The 24,678-nt window shown below is 29.0% G+C and overlaps 3 protein-coding genes across 4 annotated transcripts in view; all 3 read right to left on the bottom strand.

Moving 5' to 3' along the window:
• LOC100213547 (adhesion G protein-coupled receptor L4) overlaps positions 1-10,545 on the bottom strand; it is a 64,899-nt gene extending 54,354 nt beyond the window's left edge. The window contains exons 1-3 of one of the 2 annotated variants that reach the window (XM_065817748.1): positions 10,002-10,545; positions 7,801-8,085; positions 6,846-7,148 (exon numbers count right to left, since the gene is read on the bottom strand). In XM_065817748.1, coding sequence (XP_065673820.1) covers positions 6,846-7,148; positions 7,801-8,085; positions 10,002-10,071 — 658 coding nt within the window. In that variant the 5' untranslated portion in view covers positions 10,072-10,545. The remainder of the gene's footprint in view (positions 1-6,845; positions 7,149-7,800; positions 8,086-10,001) is intronic. The other variant, XM_065817749.1, reaches the window with a different exon arrangement.
• A 10,586-nt stretch (positions 10,546-21,131) lies between these two features.
• On the bottom strand, positions 21,132-21,937 carry LOC136090509 (zinc finger MYM-type protein 1-like). The gene is made up of 2 exons (XM_065817220.1): positions 21,931-21,937; positions 21,132-21,814 (listed from the first exon to the last, which is right to left on the bottom strand). Exons 1-2 carry the CDS (start codon positions 21,935-21,937, stop codon positions 21,132-21,134), a joined length of 690 nt encoding a protein of 229 aa, XP_065673292.1.
• A 920-nt stretch (positions 21,938-22,857) lies between these two features.
• On the bottom strand, positions 22,858-23,641 carry LOC136090510 (zinc finger MYM-type protein 5-like). Its single transcript, XM_065817221.1, has 2 exons — positions 23,560-23,641; positions 22,858-23,432 (listed from the first exon to the last, which is right to left on the bottom strand). The coding sequence occupies exons 1-2, from the start codon at positions 23,639-23,641 to the stop codon at positions 22,858-22,860; spliced, it is 657 nt and encodes a 218-aa protein (XP_065673293.1).
• Between the last annotated feature and the right edge of the window lie 1,037 nt (positions 23,642-24,678).

Raw genomic sequence — 24,678 nt, forward strand, 5'->3', positions numbered from 1 at the left:
AACTCTATAATAATCTTATGGCACTTCACTATTACATCATGTTGGATGCAATCGATGATTTCCTATATCACCTCTTAATATGCAAGAAGGCAATAATTTGCTAAGTTAGTCATTAAGTGCTAAAGTGCATGTCAACAACACAAAAACCCAACTGATTGATTTCTCTTTAGAAGGTTCCAATGGTTTGTAAATATTTGTTGATGGCAGTAAATTGGAAACCATTACTCAAACTCCTCGGTAATACATTACAAAATTACCTTAATTGGAACACTTATTTCAAAAACATCCATCAGAAATGTTGTGCTGGAATTGCAGCAGAGAAGGCTTTTAATATTTAAGATAAGTAACTTTTAACATATAAGATAAGTAAATTTTTAAATGAATGGCTTTCAGTAAATGCTATACAAAGAAAGGTTATACAAAAGAAAAAATACAAAAAATAAATATAACAATATAGGGAAAAACTAAAGAAAAAAAATTAATAATTTGGTTGGATTATTATATCAAAAAAAAAATAGATGCAGTGGTAAAATTTTGCTTTATGTACAAGGAGAGATTTGAAGAATACATCTCACTGAATCCCTAGAGGTAGCTTGTTTAGCTTTTTTCTCAATAAAGCAACTTCTTTAAATATTTGCACTAAGTTTTATGTACTTAGGTTTATTATTCATACTAAAAAGAAACTTTAGTTAGTGGATTATTATTTATACTAAGAACTAATTTTTTTTAAATGTTATTGACATCCTCAAGGCCAAGAAGACCACAACAGTTGAGAAGGTTTGAAACTCTCATCTTGGCAAGGCAGCTGTGCAGAGAAACAAGTTTGGCATAGTACAAGGGGGGAAGTGTGAGGATCACAAACTCCGAACTGATAACTTCTCTCTTAAGAAACATGCGCACATATAAAAAAAATCCAAGAAAAATAAACAAGTTTAAAAAAAATCTCAAAATTTGAACGAAATTAGAAGAAAAAAGAAGCATCATTTTTAATATGGGAAATATCTTGGATATAGTTGACAAATGTCCAATTCTTAGTAAAGGTCAAAACTTGGCACCAACACTTCAAAATGAGATATATTATATGCTTTAACCAAACATATCAAAGCATTAATAGAAAAAGTTACTGCTCTCAAGGTAGAAAACCCTCAACTCAGTATAAACATGATAATTCAAACAGCAAAGTACACAAGCTTGTAGAACAAAAAACAACAACCCTTGACTGGTCTGAAATCATAAACAACAATGACAATAAATCAATGAACTTTCGAGCAAAAATCGCTCAAGCAAAATTAAAAAAAAAAAAAACAACGCTGTGGTTATCTATTCGAAACTGGTTCATTCTGTGTCAAAATCTAATTGAACCAGTGCAACATTTGATTTAAATTACACTAATACAGTTTTTCTGAAGAGTAAAACTGCATGGGACTCAGCAGTTAAAACTCACTAAAAAACTCACACATGTTGAAAGAGTCAATTGATTTCAAGAGTTTTAATTGACTCTGAAAAGTGATAAAATTGTGGTGAGCACAATAGAAAAAATTACTAATGGAACTTATGATCATCTTAATCAATCAAAAAAACCTACAAAATCATTTCAATAAAATAAAATAGAAAAACTCAAAGAAAGGAAACAAATAATATGCAAAAAAGAAAATCTAAATAAAATAAACTAAAAAAATTGAAAATTAAAAAAAAAAATTTTTGTCAAAAAAATAATATACCTTAAGATTTTACTTTTTTTGTTTTCTTTTTTTTAGGGCGTTTGTTATTTTCCACTACCAAATTTGGTACAAGTTGAGGAAAAATGCAGATAACAGCAAAATGAAAACATTTTTTAATACAATTTTTTTGCGACTTTTGTCAGTCAGTATATTAAAGAAATACTTTATTATTGCGCTAGAAACATGAATAATTTTAAATTTTGTTTTTTAAATGTTTTTGCTAAACATTACCGTTTTTATCAATGCACAGGAAAGGGCAAAATCTAATTGCTATTTATTTTTTGAAAAAAAATTATTTTTTAAAAAGTTTTTTATGTGAATAAATTAAAGAAATCATTAATACTAATATTTATATATAAAATATTTAGTTGTTTTCACTATTCCCATTGAAACAGTTGAAGGATTTGAAGCATTTTTGTTGGATACTCCAAATTGTGCATTTAAACCTGATAGTTTATTTCCTGATGAACTATTGTTATTGACGATGCTCCAAAAGCTTGTGGGTTAGTGTATTGTTAATTTATTGAACTTTTTTAACACAATTTTTAGGAACCTATATAAAACTGCTTTTTACGTCTTTAAATACATTTTTTCAAACAGAGCAATCATTATGTTTATTATCTCTGATAATTCATAAATAACATTGGGCAATATAAAGGAAACAATTTCAGACAGGCAAATGTTGTAAATACATTTATAAAAGAAACCATGCTATTCTTTTATTTAATTTCTTCTGTAATTACAAACTTTATTAATCAAATATTATATTTTACAAATAAATAGCAATTTATTTTCTTATTTTCCTACTATATAAGTATTGAGAAAAAATGTACAGCAAAAACATTTTTTAAAAGTGAAAAGACATGAAAATGAATAAACATAGGGAAAAAAAAGAACAAAATTTCTCATTGTTTTAGCATACATAGCAAATTAGTTTCTTAATATAGGGCAATTCCATCCAATTTTTTTATAATGCAACCTTAAGTCTCATATTTTGCTGATTTTTATACCACTTAAAGATTTTAATAAGATATGAATGTTTCCAAAATTTTATCATCTAATTCCAAACAGTTTCAAATATACGACTCTTTAAACTTTGCCTTGAACCAACAAAAATCTGCAATTTTGAAAAATGGTTTTGATCATTGTTTCTGTTTTGTGCGCAGTGGAAAGCCGAAAATATGTACACTTACAAATTTTGAGGCAGTTGATGTTTAAATATGTACACTTACATATTTAAACATCAACTGCTGTGTATAATGTGTGCATTATACACAGCAGTTGATGTTTAATAATTTTTGAAAAATTTTCCCATCTACCCTGAGCATATTAAGAAAGTTTTTCCCCTTCCCTGTTTATTGAATTTTATTCAGGGATGCAGAGTCCCAAAAAAGACTCCGATTTGAAAGTTATAAAAAAATTTCTTCCAAGTTTTAAGTATTCAGGAGCTCTAAAAATATAAAAATGTTTATGAACTACTAATGGAAAAAAGCTTTTAGTTTTTGAAACAATAACTTTCAAGTTATTAAATCTTATGAATTTTATTCTTTTTGCAGATCATAAGTCAACCAAAATATTTAGAGCTTTTGTACACCAGAGACAGGGAAAAAATAAACATATAAAGCCAGAGTCCTTTTGGGAGTCCGGATCCCTTATTTTACTTGTTGTGAACAAAAAAAATCACAAAACTAAAAACAAAAAATAATTTTTAATATTTATTTTCTGATTTATAAGACCATTCAGGTCATAAAAATAAGAAAATATAAACTCACTTATAGAAATAAAAAGAAAAATTACTACCTTCCGGTTTATTATTACCCCATTCCTCTCCCTCCCCCTTCCTATCTCGCCTCATTAATTACATGTGAACAAAAACTTGATTTGTCTATTGATTGAAAGAGTTTAACAAGTTTATAAGGCTAAATTTTGTTTGATTATTTGAGCAGTATGTTTTATAATCATTTCTCTTCCTTTATTTACAACTTCCTCCACAACTCTAAAAACAATTGAAAATCACTATTAGAAACATTACCTTCTGAATTACCAATAAAACTTATCACTATAGCAGTGCATTGCCTAACTGGAAGTCCCTTGTCTATTGCTGTGAGAACTATTTTCTTTAAAATAATTTTAGGTAAAAAAACAAAGGTAGATTGTTTATACCTGTTATGATATTCTAATAATTATTACATTCTGACAATGAATTTATTTTATTAACTGTTAAATTCCAAATTAAATAAATTAGTAAATGCTCCATCATATAAAACACATTGTGGCACATTTAATGTAGGAAGTGATAAAATAATGAAATGCAGAAATTGATGGTAACAACTTGATTAAATATTGGGGTTTTTTGCCAATAATTGTCTTGTCCAAATGTTGGCCAATGGTCAATAAAAAAGCTGTTTATTATTCATAACAATTAATTTAGAAAAATAAAACTTGTTTAGTTTAGTAATAAAAATTAAATAAAATTCTTAGAAACATTAAATAAAAAAGTCAGATTATGATTCTGAATTTCTTCATTAAATTTATCTACTAATGATATACATTTGGCAATGTTTTTTATTTCTGTTTAAGGAAAGACCACAATCCAATTCATGTAATTCTTACTAAATTATTCAAGACAATTAAAAAAAAAGAATTTACCTTAAAAAAAAAAGAGCATCTGCATTTTTTAATTCAACTCACCCACATTAAAACTTTAATAATTTTTGAAATTTAGGATCCGAATTTATAAAGTTACCAAGAAAACAGAATAAAGCAAGTCAGCAACAAGTAAAGGAACAATTTGATATGGTCAAAGCTGCTTTAGTTTCATTACTGTAAAGTTACTCTCAAGTTATTTCTTAACATAATGTGGGATAAAAATAAAAAGATATATGGGAATGTTCATCCAAGTGAAAAAAAATGGGTGGAGATGAGAAAAGTAGGAGAGGGTGGGGGTGGGGGGATGGTAGAGGTCTTAACAAACAGGTGAGTGGGAATTTTTTCTTTCTTCCTAAAAGTAAGTTTATATTTTCTAATTTTTAAGACCTAAAAAGATTTCAAAAAATAGAAAATAATAACTGAAACTTTTTTTTCAAATTTGGGATACAAATTCTTTGTTTGTAATAAGAAAAAATTAACAAATGGGGGAGGGGGTCTTAATAAGCTCAGGGTGGGAAGGAAAATTTTTTGAAAATTATTAACATCAACTGATGTGTATTATGCACTTAAAAATACCACCTTTTTTTTCCTTTCATTTTTCATAATTCCTGGTTTTTAAGTTACAAATTTAAGTAAATTTAACCATGTTTTTTTTGTTTATTTAAGAAAATGCGGTAAATCTATGCGGTAGTGGTGTAGTGGTAAAGCGCTCGCTTCATAAGCGAGAGGTTCCAAGTTCGATCCCCACCACGTCCCTGGTAGTACCGCGCTCAACTTGTTTCTCCGTGCATTGGCCTTGTTCGTCGAGGTTCGTGTTTCGGAGTTATAGAGTTGAGAGAGGGTTATAACCACTATTAAGTAGCCTCCTCATCTGTAGTGGCCTTCTCGGCCTTGAGGAGGTGAATAACAAATAAAAAAAAAAAAAAAAAAAAAAAAAAGACCACTCTCTAATTCTTTGTAATAACTCTAAATAAACTATTGAGGATGACATCTGAGAAAAAAAAAGAAAAAAATCAAGCTATATCAGCATTTTTGTAACTAACCCCCCCCCCCCCAGTAAAATTGCAATAAAGGTCAAAATTACAGGTGTTATGTTTATTTTTAAATATATCAAGTTGTTTTATTGGATTCCCTGCCTCAAAATATGTAGGTGTACATATTTTCAGCTTTTCATTGCAAACAGAGCAGAAACAATGATCAAAACCATTTTTCAAAATGGCAGATTTTTGTTGGTTCAAGGCAAAGTTTGAAGAGTCATATCTTTGAAACTGTTTGGAATTAGATGATAAAATTTTGGAAATATTCATAACTTATTAAAATCTTTAAGTGGTGTTAAAATCAACAAAATATGAGTTTTAGGGTTGGCCTGGATGAGTCACATGGAATTGTCCTATATGGACTAATAAAAATGGTGAAAAAAGTCCATGTTAAAACTTTTAATTGTTATAAAATTGTTTTAAAATATGTTTTTTCCCTCAACTTCCATCAAACTTTGCAGCTAAAAAAAAGAATAGAAAAGTTGTTTAAATAATTTTTTATTTGTCTGTTTTTAATTATTAAATTTTCTAGTTTATTTAATTAAAATTTGATATTTTGTTATGATTTTATTTCCTTTTTTTGGTAAGGTTTTTTTTCCTCAGTAGATAAGTTTAGCATTTTGCTGCAAATTATTGTAATGCTTTAAAAGTTAAAAGATGCAAAATGCCGTGGACAGTGTCTAAAAAAATACATTTAAACATGAATGCTACTTGGAATCTTTATTTGAAAAAAAATTAAAACACATTAGAAATTGTTGAAAGAAGAACAACAAAAGTATTAGTGAACTTAAAAACTTTTCATTTGAAGAGAGATGCAGCAACTTAAATATAACATTACTCAAAAAGACAAATTTTAAAGCAACTTATTGGCATTTCTCAGCAATTTGTAACCCACTCGAGGTTACAAAGGCTGCTATAATCTTAAAGTGGAGTTGCATGCCAGCTTCATAGATGCTGCTATCCAAAATACTACTACTACTACTACTTAAAGATTAATTATCTTTAATACAATTTTTTTTTACTAAAATTTTAAATTTTAATTTAAAACAGAAAATTGTTTATTTCATTTATTATTATTTCACTATTTGTAAAAGAGACTTATTACAGACATACTAACAGACAGGCTAACATGACAGACAATCAAATAAAGATTAAAAGAAATCATTAATAGAGATATAAATATTAAAAGAAAACATAAACAAACAAAAAAACTGAAAAAAAGAATAGATTTAAAATTTAAAAAAAGTTTTAACAAAAAATGCAAAACAATTTGTTTTTAATATGAAAAGAAATATTTTGGTTAACTCTGTAACAATAACAGCATATGATATTTCTAGGGCTGACAAAGAATTTGGAGGGTACACTTTTTTATATACATTTTATATACTTTAGATAAAATTTAAATTTTAAAAATGTATACTAATAATTAAAAAAAAACCTTTTGTTTTGAATAAGATAATCTTATGCATGCCAAATACTTTTCCATTACCAGTAGCAACCAGCATAGTATAGTTTGTAAACTCATTCAGATTTGTGATAATAATTTTTTTATCACCTTTCAAATAATCACTTATATTATAAAAATTTTCAAATGCTACAAAAGAAGTAAAATCGATACATTTTACTTTAAATTCAGTAACAATTGTGAAGTCCAGATCATTTGTTGGTAAAGCAACTTCAACAACAGCTGAATCTGCTGATATATTTTGAATTGATAAAGAAGTTGGAGCAGGATATTTTACTTTAAAAAAATAATAACAATATTCAAGAAAAAAAAATTGATAAACCACCAAAAGTTAAATTTTTGATTGATTACAAATCATGCAATATAAAACTTCATATTTAAAGAAATATAAAAAATCACTAACTACTAAATTAATTTACAAAGCATTTCATTCATTAAATAAAACCACAACTAGAGTATAAAATAATAATAACATATAGCAACTGCCTTCAATGACATATATGATAACTGCCATTGTTGACATATATAACAACTTCATAAGCAAGAGGTTCCGAGTTCAAATCCCCACCACATCCCTGGTGGTATTGCACTCAACTTATTTCTCCGCGCAGCGTTCTCTATCATCAAGGTTCGTGTTTGGGAGTTATAGAGTTGAGAGAGGTTTATAACCACAATTAAGTAGCCTCCTCATCAGTAGTGGCTTTCTCGACCTTGGGGAGGTGAATTTGAAAAAAAAAAAAAAACTGTCTTTATTTATGGACTATTAACATTGTAAGTACAAATATGAAGGTTATGAAATAATTATATGGTTACTAATTAAATGTAATCCATTTATAATGAAAATTTGTTTTAATAATTTTTTAAATATATTTAAGGCACAAAAAAAATACTTTAATTATTGATTAATAAAAGTAAATAAAAATATTACCTTTTGTTCTGCATTCAATATCTTTTTCCAGAGAAGGGCCATCTTTAATTTGAATGTTAATGTAAAACAATGCATTTTCTGCCAACCTAATTGCTTTATATGATAACCAAGCATAATTTATAAGTGTAATATTATGTTGGTAATAGAATGAAGAACTGTTTCGAACAGTAACAATGTATGTAGTATTACTTGTCTTCAGCTCAGGATGCAGAAAAAATTTTACTTTTATGCTATGCCACGTCACATTTAAAATTGAAACATCAGTAACAGGTTTGGTAAAGTTTTCTAAACAAAAACATTTAAGAAGCTTTAATCATGATTGTAATGCAAAAAATCTTGGTAAAATAAAATTAACTTTTAGTCATGATGCAAAAATAAAGTCTATTAATAAGTCTATTAATAAGTCTATTAATAATTGTATGTTTAAAAAAAAGTCTCACTAGATAAATATTGTTAAGAATTAGAATCTATTTAATTTAAACTGATTAAAAAAAAATGACTATATTGACTATATTTGAACACATTTTAGAGCTGTATTCATAATTTCTTTATTGAAGCTAAAGTTTACTTTCTAAGCAAAAATATGTAAGTTTTCTAGCAGTACAATTGTTTAATTAGATTAATCTATGATACATGTTTTAAAATAAAACTAATGAAGAACAAAACTTTAATTAAGTAAGTTCAAATCATTAATGTTTAAGTTACATTAAAGAATAAGCTTCGCTATATTTTAATTCTTAATGGTACAACTTTTATATTGTAGCCACAAAATACCTGTGCTATCAATTTGCTACAATTCCCAAAAAAATAGTGCTTTACAGATACATTGCATAAATTATTAGCAGACAATTAGAATTTACTAAATTTTTTGGGTTTACAACTAACTTTGAAGCATTATTAATACAATTTTAAAGATATGCATTAACTTTAATATAAAACCAGAAAGGCTTTAAGTCATTATTTAAAGTTTCTCTGCAAATAAAAATAAATTTAAACATTGCATGTATCTTCAGTATTAGCAATCTGCATTTAGTCTGATTAAAAACCTGACATTTGAGATCTGATGCATGTAAGCTTCTTATTAAGAGTAAAATATGTAAACATGTAAGCTTATTAAAATATGAGTGCAAGCATAAGGTTTAAAAAAAATTTATAAACAAAACTGAACAAAATTATGGAAGCTTTATGAAGAAAACTACTCAAGTTTGCATTTAGGTAAGAAGAATTTATGATGCATTGAGCTTGAAATAATTTGCATGCATATAATTCTGTGCACATTTAAATTAAATGTGCAATAAATTATATGCATTTTGTATCATTTCAAGCTCAATGTATTAAAAATTATTTTTATCTAAATTCATTAAATTTTAATGCATAAAATTCTATGCATATTTAACATTTCATAGTAATTTAACACTAATAAAATATATAATTTTTAAATTCATTTTTAATTTACTGCAAATTTAGAAACAATATTAAAAAAAAATTTAATAGCTAAATATTTAAGTTCGAAACACATCAATTAAATCAAACACTAATGAGCATTTAAATGTATAGATTGTAATTTAAATGCATTATTTTGTGTAAATGCTACTAAAATCAAAAAGTTGTTTTTACCCTAGCAATTGATGAACAAAAAAGTTATTATATATATTAAAATAAAAGTTATGTATACAAATTTTTTAAATGTGAGTAAGTTTTTTTTGTGTTTTTAAATGTGTAAGTTTTTTTAAATGTGTGTAAGTTTTTTTTTTTATTAAATATTAATTATTAAATATTATGAAGTTTATTACATAAATAAATAAGGTTAATTACTAATTAAAGGTTAATTAGTAATTAAAGGTTAATTAGTAATAAAGGTTAATTAGTAATTAACCCTATTTATTTATGTAATAAACTTCATAATATTTAATAATTAATATTTAATAAAAAAAAAACTTACACACATTTTTTCTCAATCAAATAAATGCTACACCATTAATTTTTTATTAGTAATTAACTTTACTAATTTTTAAAGTACTTTTATTGATTTTATTTTTTTCCGTACATAACCCTCGATAGTTTACTGCAGAATTTTCGTAAATGTAAATAAGTTTGACTAATGGCAATAAATCTTATTACAATTATAAAAAAAACCGAATTCTATTATTATTGTGTTTACTTTAATTATTGAGCAACTGGTACGATTTAAAAGATCTTACCAAAAGGTCCCACATTTTTAGCCTCCGCCAGCAAAAATAAAGTCGTCATACATGTGAATAGCATAAACATTTTCTAAGCTTTGGTTTAATAGATTTGTAATTTAATTCATTTACAAATAAAACCTTGAAACTTTTATAATAAAATTTAGCTTTACATTTAAAACATCGCTTGTATCAATATTTTATTAGAATAAATGATTTAAAAACGTCAATATGTCAAATATAATTCTGGAGTGGTAAAATTCCATACGAAATATTCGTGACATAATTGGTTATGTTAATTAATAGAATTATATTCATCAGTCAATATAATTATCGGGTCTAGCCGTTGTCGTATGTTTAGAAGGATGAAATGATTATTTCAAATTTTTTTAAACAGATGCAACTTCAAATAAAATAAAAGTTGTGAAAGTTCGATGCCTAAAAGATATCAAATAGCAAAACGTCAAAGCATCACATTTGACCGGGCTTTATTTCAGCGCCGAATGCTTCGAGCATGAACAATTTACTGTTTTCCTAAACTTGCTCTCAGAAAAACATAGCTTTTTGAGAGTCAAGGATGGCGGATTCAAATGCTAACTCTCACCCCTTAAGCTCCCTAATAATTTTTTTTTTTTTTTTAACACTTTGAAACAGCAAGAGATTTTTCATGAAATTGGATATTAACGTTGACGTAACAAATATCTTACGTTGAACTTTCAAGGTAAATTATTTGTTTGTATGTAAATAATAAAAATGCCTAGAAGTTGCATATGTTACTGGAAACCCAATCACGAACTGTATTTTTAAGCGATCGCAAAAAGGTACATTATTCGCAATTTAAATATATCGTCATAACTTTTTTTAATCTTATATTTATTTTTCAAGTAAACTATAGTTACAATTTATCATTTTGATAATCTCTCTGCAAAAGGCGGGCAATCCTTTTTAATAAAGCTTATATATCTTTTAATAACTATGACGTCAAGCAATAAAAATGGAATGTTTTCTTTTTTTTTGTTTTACAAGTTTCCGAAATTTTTACATATTACATTTCTAGTTGTTATTTTCATCGTTACATATTATTATTAACTTTAAAAATTTTAATTTGTTAAATTTGATTTTCTTTGGTGTTTTTGATTTAATTTTTGCTATATTTTTTATCATTTGTATTTATACTTTTGAAAAAATTTATTTCAACTAATTATTAAGTCTGCGCCAGTTAAATAATCTAATAAAAACGATGGTATTTTGAGGAACTAAAAGCAAGTTTTCAAATATGTATAACTTTCTTTTATTTTCTTAATCATGATGAGCAAGAAAGCTGCAACACTCTCGCTTCTTTTTTCTTTTAAGGACTGAGTTCGAAGAAGGTAGAAATCTTTATGATCTTATGACAGAGCACTGCGTATGTGGCCAGATCCGGCTTTGAACCACGGACCTCCAGTTCTGATGCCAATTTCTAATAATATTAATAAAAATTATTTATTTTTGATAATATTTTAATATTAATAAAAATATTATTTCATTAGAATTTAATTAAAGTTAAAATTTATCGTTTATTATTGTAAAAATATTTTGTTTACACTGTTTTTTTTTATTATTATTATTATTATTATTATTATACCAACGATCACGTTCTTATGAAGAGATAAGTACTAAAATTGTTTTTTAACAACAAAAAAGCTGAGTAGCAAGAAAGCAGTTGAAAGAAAACTTAAAAAATTGTAAACTTTTTTGGGGGAAATCTAAAACACCAATGTTTGCGGAAATAAATTTGCGGAAAATAGCAGATTTTAACTATACAAAGTACTGAATAAATGGTTTTTATGAGAGGTGAATGCCATTCCGAGAAGATGTAAAATAAATTTTATTAAGAAGACTTTGTAAGTAGTTTGCCATTCATCAGTATTGAAAATTCAACCTCATTTTGAAATTAAATTGATGATTCTAAGGCCTAACTTACTATAATTTGTCTCAAATAATACCTAGAATCGGGGGTATCTATAACAATAACTTAACTTCGGTACCGTTGTACACTATTATTCAAAAACTAAATTAATCTTATTTTAACAGCCAAAGAATTGTTGAATACTTATAAAATAAACTTCAGCTATACAATGAAATCCTTTTAACGGCTGATGTTCTGTCTAAGCTAATTAACCAAGCACAAAATCTGATGTATTTTAAAAATATGCAAGTCATATACAAACATATAAAAGGTCTCGCAAAAATACACAGTCTTCGCTGTCAAAAAACTCACTTATCTGCACATTCTAGTAATTAAAATTTTTTCTTCTAACTAACAAAAAATATAAATCTATAAAGACGATTTATAGAACTTTTCGTAAAGTAGAAAATATATCTTTTTATTTTATTTTATTTTTTTTTTTTGCCGGCTCAAGCACTATCGCAAATTGTTCTATTATATTGAGAAACAGATGTCAAATAAAAAAATTTTTCATTTAATTTACTGGTGTGCAAGTTGTGACTTCTAGAGAATTTTCACCTGTAAAAAAAAAAGTAAGCAACTTATATATATTTTGCGCTAAAGAAAAATCTAGATATGAAGGGCTTTTTCTACAAATTGATGATTGCGCCCCCCCCCTCCTACGTCGAAACCCGTGTTGTCGGCCCAGATCTCATCTTAAAATAGAATACTTTAAAATTTCATCATAAAATGTGAGACAACTACTTTCTGTTACTTATCAAAAGAGTTTTCCACTTAACTTAGTTTAAGACACATTTATTAAATGTGTATTTTGAAAAAAAGATTCATAAATAAATAAATGAAAATAAGAATTAAAAAATTTGAACTTAAAAATCATTGAACTTTAACTCCTTATTCACCTTCAAGTGAGCCTCTCTTTAAGTACGGGAAAAAAACAGCTAAGTTTTTTTAGCAAACGTAAATGAGTAACGTGCTAACGTAAGTGTGTAACGTAAAAAGAATCTTTAATAGCAAAAAGAATACAACTTTCCGCATTTTTCCAAAATTTAATCAAAAACAACTGTTGTTTTTCATGATTTCATACTTACAGTAACAGATTTAGTGTGTCCAGTCCTAGCCAGGGTCAGGGTTGTGTGTCCAGTATTTTGCGATAGTGAAATTAAGGTAGTTAAAGCTTTTAGTTAAAGCTTTTGGTGAACGTACCAGGCGTCTACATGTCCGAGATAGTACTCACATTCAAAGCATTAATAAAGCAATTCAGTGTTGCAAATCCTGAAATTTTTTTTTTACAAAGAGTTATTTGCAAACTAAAAGTTAATATGTATTGGTCAAATATAGTATGCATTGTAAAACGATCTAATTTTCTTATTTTATTTCTAATTAATTATTATTAGTTTTAAACAGTTTTAATCTGTCGGTGAATTTTTTTCATTTTAATAACAACAAAGATGGAAATTATGACGTGACTATAGATGGTAAAATAAAATAAAAATAGAGATCTTTGTAAAAATAGACATAAACAGAATTGTTCGCGTATCACAAAGTATAGACACATGCAGTTTTGGTCACGTATTACAAACTACAGACATATGCAGAATTGGTCACATAAAATATAATTATCATTCTACATAAAAAATTCAATACGGCATATATATCAAGTAAAAGCTTCGTTTACATTTCTATCAGTATATTAGAATAAAATAAAACATGCAATAACATGAAACATTCAATTGAATGTTTATTTATGTTTACATAAATGATTCTTTGATATCATCTGCTAGAATACCATCTGGTAAAAAGATACTATTCTTACATTACCATACGCAAAACCCAAGCTACTTTAAGTAGGCACTTCAGTCCATTTTATGATCTCGTAATGTAATTAAGCTAAAGTGTTAATTTTAATTTTATTGCATTCAATTTATTGCATTCAAAATGTTAATCTTGTTTTAAAATGGGTTTATCCAATTTTGTAGCACTTCTGTAGCACTTCTGGTTGTCAAGAAATTTGCATTTTTATACTACCTAACTTGACATTTTTTTAGACAAAAAAATGCGTTTTTTTATCTTAGTTTTTTTTTACCATTTGTTTTTACCATCATAACTGCGTAAAAATTTTACGCAACTACTTTAGGCAATAATCTATCTGTTATCATTAAACAATATACAAATAAAACAACTTTCCGTTTACAGCTAATCATTAGAAAATATATATATATACAGAAAAAATATATATAACAGAAAAATATATATACATTAATATAGTCATAGACACATTACACATTAGTATAGTCATAACTCTATTACAACATTAAATGTGAAAAAATAAAACACAAGGTTGCCCAATTTTAAATTTTCTTAAATATTATAGATACGATATTAGTTTTGTCTGGAATACCTGATTTATTTACTTTTCATTCTGTCGCCATCAAAGAAAATAAATTAAAAATAAAATGATTTTTGCTTATAAAGATGGTAACGTCGTTTGATTTACAAGATTTTTTATTATCCTACATCATTTGCATCAAAATGATAATGCAAGAACCATGAATTGACGGAATTGATTAGGATAATAAAATTCCAGATAAAGTTATTAATAATGTTGATCAATTGTTTCAAAATTTAAAAGATCACCCGATGATTAAGATTCCCAGATGTTGAAAAACAACTTCAATCTTAACAAATCAATCAATAAATATTTTTACCGATGCATTGTGCAAAGCATATGGTGCCGTTGAAAGTTAAAAATATTTGTTGCCAACAGCATTGGATACATTTAATTAAAGACTGAGTTAAAACAATGGAGGTACATGCTAACTAAAACAATGGAGGTAAGTACCAACAAAAAATAATATAGTTGATTTACTAACAAGAGGAACATCAGCAAATGAGTTAGCAAAAAATGCTAGGTGATTGCATAGACCGAGTTTTCTAAGTTCTTTAGAAGAAAAATGGCCACAAAGTTCTGTTAAATTCACACAAGAAGCTTCAGCTAATTAAAGAAGAATGTTTTATTAATAAATTTTTTATTATTTACTAAAATAAATCAACTGCTTAAGATAAGTAAATCCTCACGTTGGAAAAAGCTTGTCAGTATAAACTGACGGTTACATAGATTTATAAGTAATTTTCAATGTGAAACAGATTCGCGTAAAAAGTGCGATTTTATCGCAGATGAGTATCATGAAAGCAAGAATGAAGCAAAAGCAGGAAAACTTCAAAGAAGAGTATAGGGGCATTCCACGTCAAGTGGAACCACTTTTTGGTCAAATTCGACATCACCAACTCGGATTTTGATGAAAATTGGCTCACATGTTGGGCATATAGACAGAAGAAAAACATGTAAATTTTTTTGACTTGGGTCAATTATTTTTTGAGATATGACCTTTCAAAGTTTTGACCTTTTCACTTGACCTTGGTTATTTAAAACGTCATAACTTTTTTGCTATTATACTTAGGAAGTTGATTTTGGTGGCAAACAGAAGCTCTTGCATAAACGAACAACTTTGTGTCTATACAAAACAGTGATAAGTTCAAAAAAAAAAAAGTTATTGGTCATTTGGTCATTTGACCTTTGACCCTGGTCGATGGCAAAGATCAAAAGTCATAATTTTTTTTTTTACAGATTGCTTTTTTTATTGTGGATGTCTCATGAAAAAATCTTTTTGGGATTCCCATAAACAGCTTTGGAAATAATATTAAAGTATAAGTAGGTTCTAAAAATTTAATATTTATCGGCCTTACAAATGCGATATTTTGAGGTCATTTTCTGTATATAGCCTATTGGAAATATATATTATTAACTATTTCCTTTTTTTTCTTTTATTTTCTAGGTTGTAAATTAATTACTAGTACTATAAATACATACTAAGTCAGTATATAATTATATTTATATTAAAATAATTAATTCATTTCGATTGAATTAGTCATCAAAAGACAACTTAGGAATTAGTTTTTAGCAACTTTCAAATTAAATTTAGATTAAAAATGGCATTTCAAGCACAAGTAAAAGAGTTAAAGAAGAGACAACACTATTGTTATGATCCTTCCAAAACCATAAGAAAAAACAATATAAAACCTTGAGGGTAGCTACTAGTCGGCAAGTAGCTACGTATCCCTCAAAACTTATGGCTGGAGCTAAATTATGTGATACTTGCCGAAAGAGGATCACTGGCTTACCTTCCGAAATAGGATTATGTGATGATAAAAGTTCTGCAAATTGTAAAGCAGCGTCAGATTCTCAAGGCAGTTCCAGATCTCAAGATATTTGTGACAAGGGAGATGAAAATAATTAGTGCCAGGAAGTAGAAATTTCTATTTTTAATAAATCCTTGTCATTATTGGGTGAGTCACCCTTGGATAAACGCAAGTTACAAACTGTTAAAAGTTATATTCCGGAGAAAAAGAAAAAGCTTAAAAAACTTGTAAAAAGGAAGTTAGACCTTTTATCTACTAATTCAGATGCAATTGATACTTTAGAGGATGATGAATACGAAGCAACTAAAAAAAAAGTTTCCAACACATGTGCTGATGAAATTGCTAAAGTGCTTCAGGATAAGTATAAATCAACACAAAGTAAGAGTGAAAAGATCATGATTTTGACAATATTTGTTGCTCAATGGAGTAATCGAAAAGTGATGAGAGAATTTAATTGTTCGCATCGACTTGTATCTCAAGCAAAATAAGTTTTAATAACCAAAGGTGTTTTATCAACCCCAAAAAAAGGGAAATCACTACCTGTACATGTGAAAGATATGGTAAAAGAGTTTTATTACTCTGACACTGTTAGCCGTGTAATGCCTGGAAAAAAAGATTTTCTATCTGTTATGGAAAATGGGGAAAGAAAACATATTCAGAAAAGATTAGTTTTAAGTAATTTGAAGGAAGTTTATAAATTATTTTCAGAAAAGTATCCAAATATCAGAATTGAGTTTTCAAAGTTTGCAGAGCTACATCCAAAAGAATGTGTCTTTGCAGGAGCAAGTGGTACTCACTGTGTGTGTGTATGTACCATTCATCAAAAAGTTAAACTCATGATAGTCGGATCACATATGGATGATTTACAACTAGAAGATGAACTAGAAACCCCTATTAAGAACTACAAACATGCTTTGGCAAAAATCCAATGCAATCCTTCCTTGCCAGCATGTCCTCTAGGCGAGTGTAAAAATTGCCCTGAAGTTGCTATGCTAAAGGAACGGCTGTTGCAATGCTTTGAAATTAAAGGAGTTGAAGAAATTGAGTATAAACAGTGGACTACAACAAATAGGTCCCAGCTTCAAACCTTTATGCAGTCCACTGATGAATTTATTTAAAAATATTTAGGGAGTTTGAAAACACTTACTAGGCATGATTTTATTGCTCAAGAGCAGGCAAAATATTTAGACTGGAAGAAAAACAATTTATCAGATGGAGAATTTCTGGTTATCGGTGATTTTTTAGAAAATTATGCATTTATTATACAAGATGCAGCACAGGGATATCATTGGACAAATAATCAAGCAACTTTATATCCTTTTGTTTTTTATTATAAATATGAAGGAAATTTATGTCATGCAAGTTATGTGCTGCTGTTGGAATTTAATACTCATGACACAATTGCGGTTCATCTTTTTCAGCATAAACTAATTAATTTTTTAAAAGTGAAATTTGAGGTATTAAAATTACCATATTTTAGTGATGGCTGTGCAGCACAATACAAAAACTGCAAGAATTTCATAAATCTGTGCTATCACAAAGAGGGGCCCTTGTGATGGAGTTGGAGGAACTGTTAAACGTGAAGCAGCAAAAGCAAGCTTACAACGTCCATACCATGACCAAATAATGACCACTTATCAATTATATACTTTTGCTAATGAAAATATCCATGGAATTTCCTTTGAATACCTCACTGCAAATGATTGGCAAATTGAATCCAAAATATTAAAGGAAAGATTTTTGAATGCTAAAACGATTTCTGGTACCCAAAAACTTCATTGCTTTAAACCATTATCCACAAATGAACTTCAAGTACAAGATTATAGTTCCAGTTCTGTGTCTAGAATTGAAAAAATTACATCACAGAATGTTTGCCAGCTCAACTTCAGTTCAATTACTGGTTACATGGTTGTAGAGTATGATGAACATTGGTGGATAGGTTGTGTGTTGGAAAGCAATCCAGAAAAAAGAGAAGTAACCATGAACTTTCTTGACCCTCATGGTCCAAGTCAACTTTTCTCCTTCAGAGATCCTCCATATATTTTTACCGTTTATTTGAATGATCTTTTGCTAGCAGTCGAAACCAAAACTACAACTGGTTGGTCATACTTCATTACTTCTAAAGAGTCTGAAGGAGCAACCAAAACACTTAACTTCCGTCATCGTTAACTATTATAGCTTTTTTAATTTATTATTAGCAAATATGTATTGCAATGGTAATGGTGTAAATATTATACTGCATTCAGTACTGTACTGCTATGTAGCTAAAACTGCTAAATAAAGCATTTTTGTTACTTTTCAACTATATATATATATATATATATATATATATATATATATATATATATATATATATATATATATATATATATATATATATATATATAAATATATATATATATATATATATATATATATTTATATATATATATATGTATATATATAGTTGAGTATGGGCCAAGTATTACCAAATCATAGTATATTGGTATATGGTAGCTATTATATAACCTAGGGCCTACATTCAATAAATTACCTTAAAATACTGTATAATTTTAAGGTATTTAAATATTAAATTTTTAGAACCTACTTATACTTTAATATTATTTCCAAAGCTGTTTATGGGAATCCCAAAAAGATTTTTTCATGGGACATCCACAATAAAAAAAGCAATCTGTAAAAAAAAAAATCATGACTTTTGACCTTTGCCATCGACCAGGGTCAAAGGTCAAATGACCAAATGACCAATAACTTTTTTTTTATTGAACTTATCACTTTTTTGTATAGACACAAAGTTGTTCGTCTATGCAAGAGCTTCTGTTTGCCACCAAAATCAACTTCCTAAGTATAATAGCAAAAAAGTTATGACGTTTTAAATAACCAAGGTCAAGTGAAAAGGTCAAAACTTTGAAAAGTCATATCTCAAAAAATAATTGACCCAAGTCAAAAAAATTTACATGTTTTTCTTCTGTCTATATGCCCAACATGTGAGCCAATTTTCATCAAAATCCGAGTCGTTGATGTCAGATGGGTGGTTCCACTTGACGTGGAATGCCCCTATAGTAACATGGAAGTAAGGAAGACAATATCAACATCAAGTAAAATTATTTCTCTGAATCCACAAATTGATGAAGACGGCTCGTTACGCTTTTTTAGTCAATTGCAAAATGCTTGTTACTTGCCATACAATGTTAAATATCATTTTGCCGAGAAGTCACATAGTTGCAACTCATTGTTAAACATGACGGTGGAAATCATTCAATGGAACAAATCAACTACTAAAAAAATTATCAAAGCAGGACGAGGACGAGAAGAAATCCGTGATGTAGAAATAAAATGCAGCAAATGTAAAAAAAGGAATAGGAGCCTTTAAACGAAGTGCTGATATTTAAGTGCATTAGCTAGAGTTAGTATAGATTACATACAGCTTAGTGGGAAGACCCTCCAAAAAAAGATACATTTGCTTGTATACTTGTTTTTTGTCACAATCAGTGCAACATACGGTTTAGATATAAACTCGCTTTTTTTAGAAGGGTGAACAGAAAAAGATTACCATTAGAAGTTTTAACGGACAATGAAACAAGTTTTGTTGGCGGATCTCGTGAACTAAAAGAATATGTTAACTACTTAGATTTAAAAAAAATTACAAGCTCTACAGAAATGAAAGAACTAAATGGCACTTCAATTCTCCGTTAGGACCTTATTTAAATGGTGTGCTTGCAATAATGGTTTAGGCAGCAAAACGTGCAGTAACTGCAATACTGCATGTAGTACTGGGTTACATCATCATGTAACCCAGTACTAAGTGATTCATGCCCTGCTGTCTTGTAGGTTTTACTTTTTTAGGTAAAGGCTAAGAGAAACAAACTCCGATTAAAAAATCACCTGCCTTAGAGCTCTTGGTTGAGTAAAACTAGATGTGGCGTCTCGATAAAAATAATCATCTCTGGCAGATGTTAAATGCATCCAGTAGTAAGGTGGTAAGGTTTCCCGAACTCTGTGGTAGCTCTCAGAGAGGTTTGTTCCATTAGCAGCTGCAAAATATCAGAGTGTTAAGAGTACCATATTTCGCATGGATGGTGTCCTGTTAATAAATTTGGTGCGCATATTTAAGGCCACATAAAAAACGTCCTCCATTTCTAAGATATGTTAAGACTTTCAGATTCAAGTTGGGGGAGGGGGCATGATCCTCTGGATCCGTTGCTGACAACATGTAATTACATGTTGTTAATGAGAAAAAAATCATTAGGAATGGGAAGGAGCGAGGAGGGGGTTTTGTTAAAAATCTGCTAGACTTATAAATTTTTAACAGTGGCTCATTAAAAAGAAAGTAAAATTAGGAAGATTTATCGAACAGTAACAATGACAAAATTGAAGTTTATCATGGTTTCGTCTTCAAAAAAAGGTGCTAAACTAACCATATTATTTGAAAGATTGACTTCGAAAAAAGTCTAATTTTTCCTAAGTTTGGCAAACAAACATTTTTAATAATATACAGGGATACATGGGTGAAATATCCTTCTCTTGATGTTTGGTTTTACGTAGTACAAAAAGTTTCAATAAATGTTTCAAGCAGTGCGCAGTGGTGAGAGTTCTTGGCCACTGCAACCGTGGCGCAGTGGTTAGAGGTCCAGTATTCAATGCCAGTTCTCGTCCAATCGACGACATTGCTAAGGAAATGCTCCCTCGATGATAAAACAATATGTACACCATAAGAAATATATATATATATATATATATATATATATATATATATATATATATATATATATATATATATATATATATATATATATATTTATATATATATATACAGGGCCGGCGCAAGAGTATTTGGCGCCCTAGGTAAATTTGACACAATGCGCTCCTACCCCCTACCCAACCTTCACAAAGAAATGATTATGTTTTGTTATAACATTTTGTATTTACATTCGGAAGAATACATGCATGCATAATCATAAAGAGGCGTATATTCGTGTAACTTTATAATATATAAATAAATAATTTCAAGACTTCCCTTTTCGCGCTTTTGTTTTAGCAAATGTAGAAACGAGTTCCATCAGGTTAATGTTTCTAGCAGTTTCATGTTCAATTGACAGAGTAGCTAATCCAGCAAGTCTTTCTTGCTGCATAGACGTTTTCAAAAATGTTTTTATCAATTTGAGTTTTGAGAAGCTTCGCTCACCGCTAGCCACGGAAACTGGAAGTGTCAAGAGGATTCTTAAAGCTATAACAGTGTTGGGGACACAATCTGCTAGATTATTTTTTAATATAAAATTCAGTAAATCTAGTGGCAATGTACATCTTTCAACTCGTCTTGAAATTGATTTCAGTTCACTACATAGATCAGCTGCATCGATATCTTTGGAGTCTACATGTTGCAAAGCTTTCTCAAGATTCAAGCAATGTTCCATAACTTCTTTGCTAGTTACACCCTGTAAACTGTGAACATCGTAGAGAAAACAAAACAACGAACTTATTTTTTGTATATGAGTAAATCTTTCTTCAACCGATTGTATTGCTGTGTCAAGAATAGCAAAGTAAAAGTTTATTTTGAAATTTTCTTTTGGATCTTGAATAGGTTCGTCATCTCCTTCATACGTAAACTGTTTATTCTTTCTTCTGATACGGGTTGGTTCGGGTTCAAAAAGTGCAGGTATCTCTAAACTGACTGCAATTTCAACTGCATCTATTGAATTTTCTTAAACTCCATTTCATTTCTGCGATTTACAAGAAACTTCTTTGTTTTTTTAAGATAATTTATGGCGCCATGCATATCTAAATCTTTTGCCTTAAGTTGCTTACTAGTCATATTAATCTCAAACAACACGTCGTACCACACAACCAGAGAAACGACAAACTTAAAACTAAAAATAGCGTTTGCAATAAACCGTGCATCTACCCGTGTTGAATTACCAGATGCTCCTGTTAAATTAGTGTCGTTCGCAAACTCTGCAAGAGCATCGTAGATATCACCAAGTTGATAACGGAGAGGTTTTAAAGCATCGATTCAGCTTTCCCACCTTGTTTCACTCAGTGGTTTAACAGTGAGATTAGAAACATATCGTGTTAAAACTTCCCAGCGACGAGTTGATGCAGAAAAGAATGCATATACATGTTGTACCAGATCAAAGAAGGCTGTTGCTTCTAAGCAACATTTAACAGCATCGTTAACAGCCAAATTCAATGTATGGGCACAGCAAGGAATAAACAATGCTCGGGGATTGACATCTAAAATTCTTCGTTGGACACCCTTACTTTTCCCCCTCATATTTCTGCCATTGTCATATCCTTGACCGCGTAAGTTTTCAATAGATAAAGACATCTCGCCTAACTGCTTAATGATAGTTTCAGCCATACCAGCACCAGTTGTCTCCTTTAGAGGCACAAAATCTAAGAAATGTTCCTTTATATATGCTGTTGCTGCAACGCCATTTTTTGGATTTGAAATCACATCCAAAAAGCGAATGATCATAGTCATTTGTTCAACATGACTAGCATCAGGTGTGCAATCTATAATTATTGAAAAGTACTTAGCATCACAAGCAGATTTAAGAATTTTTTGTTTGATTGCATTGGATAATAGGTGAATCAATTCATTTTGTATGTCTTTGCCTAGGTAATGTACATGTGTTTCATTGTCTTTAATCTTTCGAAAATGCTCATCCATAAGTGGGTCAAACAAAGCTAAAAATTCCACAAATTTCAGAAAGTTTCCGTTATCAGCAGTGTTCAGTTTCTCATGTGTTCCACGAAAAGCAAGATTTTGCATACCAAGAACTCTAAAGCTATTAGCCGTTTCAAGGTTTGCTGCCAATACTGTTCTTCTTTTTTAACAAGACGCAAATGTTCGGCATCAATTGTATTATTGTTTCGCAGTTGCAGCTCAAACTCTTTCCATGACTGAAAATTCGCTAGATGTTCACTGCTTTTCTCATGCCCTGACAGAATTGCGGACATATTTTTCCAATCATGTGAACCATTCGAAGAAAGAGATGATGCAGTTGTTGTGCTACTGGTAAACAGTTTGCAGCAGACACAATACACAGAGTCGTTACTTTCAGAATACTGCAGCCAATGCCTGCGAACTTCATCTCCATTGACAAGCCGGCGGTTGTAATGGCTTTTTGTAAATTTTCTTTGCATACTGTCCTTAGGAAAGTCAAACTGATCGACTTGTTTTGGTCCATGTTCTATCAAAAGTTGTCGCATCTCATCATCAAATACGACCCAAGTAGCCGGATCGCTATAGTTAGCATATAGACCAGAGAATTTATCAATTTTATGCACTTCAGATTCTTTGTGTGCTACGTGTATTACATTATGTAATTCAAACTCTTCTTATACTGTCATCTCATCGGCTTCTCTGTCTGCTTCAACTTGATTTTTTAACTCATCTGTGACATTTTCATTTCTCAAAGTTTAACAAAGAACCAGCCTGTTTTATTTTAAACCCTTCATTTGCAGCTCGCCGTTTACGATATTGCGCACCGGACAATTTTTTTCTTTGTGCCATCGTGGATTGAAATAACAAAGGAAACTGCTAAAAATAATAAAAATGAACACCTCGGCCATTTTTAATATCCTTAAATTAAAATATTATTTAAACTTCCTTATAAAAGTTTTAAAGATACATTTTAAAATTTTTAAAGCTCCATAAATATAAAAAATAAAACTCTATTAGTATAAAAACACAATATAAATCAGTTAATTTGTTACTATACTACTTCGTAATTGCTATCACCGAATATTTAATTAAAATTAATTTCTTACTATTTCTGAATTAAGACCCAAGCAAAAACAATTTTCTCCATAAAGTTAAACGTGTTAAAATAAATGAGAAATGAAAACTTTGCATTGTATTAATTGCTCCAAAATTTCATTCTGCATAAAAAAGTATTAAAAGAAAAAGGAAACCGCGTTAAATGGAACAAAAGTATTAAAGTTGATTCTTTTGTTTTATTTGACGCGAATTAAAAGAGTACTATTTCAAATCTCCTAAATTCAATTCAAAGCGATTTGAAAAAGATTTTAGCAATGTTTTTAATATATTTATTTTTTATGTAGCTAGTTTTAGTGCCGCCCTAGAAAACTTGCCGCCCTAGGCGGCCGCCTAGTTCGCCTAGTGGTTAAACCGGCCCTCTGGATCCGTTGCTGACAACATGTAATTACATGTTGTTAATGAGAAAAAAATCATTAGGAATGGGAAGGAGCGAGGAGGGGGTTTTGTTAAAAATCTGCTAGACTTATAAATTTTTAACAGTGGCTCATTAAAAAGAAAGTAAAATAAGGAAGATTTATCAAACAGTAACAATGACAAAATTGAAGTTTATCATGGTTTCGTCTTCAAAAAAAGGTGCTAAACTAACCATATTATTTGAAAGATTGACTTCGAAAAAAGTCTAATTTTTCCTAAGTTTGGCAAACAAACATTTTTAATAATATACAGGGATACATGGGTGAAATATCCTTCTCTTGATGTTTGATTTTACGTAGTACAAAAAGTTTCAATAAATGTTTCAAGCAGTGCGCAGTGGTGAGAGTTCTTGGCCA

Source organism: Hydra vulgaris, chromosome 14 (assembly GCF_038396675.1).
Source record: "Hydra vulgaris chromosome 14, alternate assembly HydraT2T_AEP".
In the NCBI taxonomy this organism is placed as follows: Eukaryota; Metazoa; Cnidaria; class Hydrozoa; order Anthoathecata; family Hydridae; genus Hydra; species Hydra vulgaris.

Coding starts and splice junctions, on each gene's coding strand:
- LOC136090510 (XM_065817221.1), bottom strand. CDS start 23,641: ATGGCACAAAGAAAAAAATTGTCCGGTGCGCAATATCGTAAACGGCGA. Junction 23,433..23,559: donor GTTTAAAATAAAACAGGCTG/GTTCTTTGTTAA, acceptor TAATACACGTAG/CACACAAAGAATCTGAAGTG.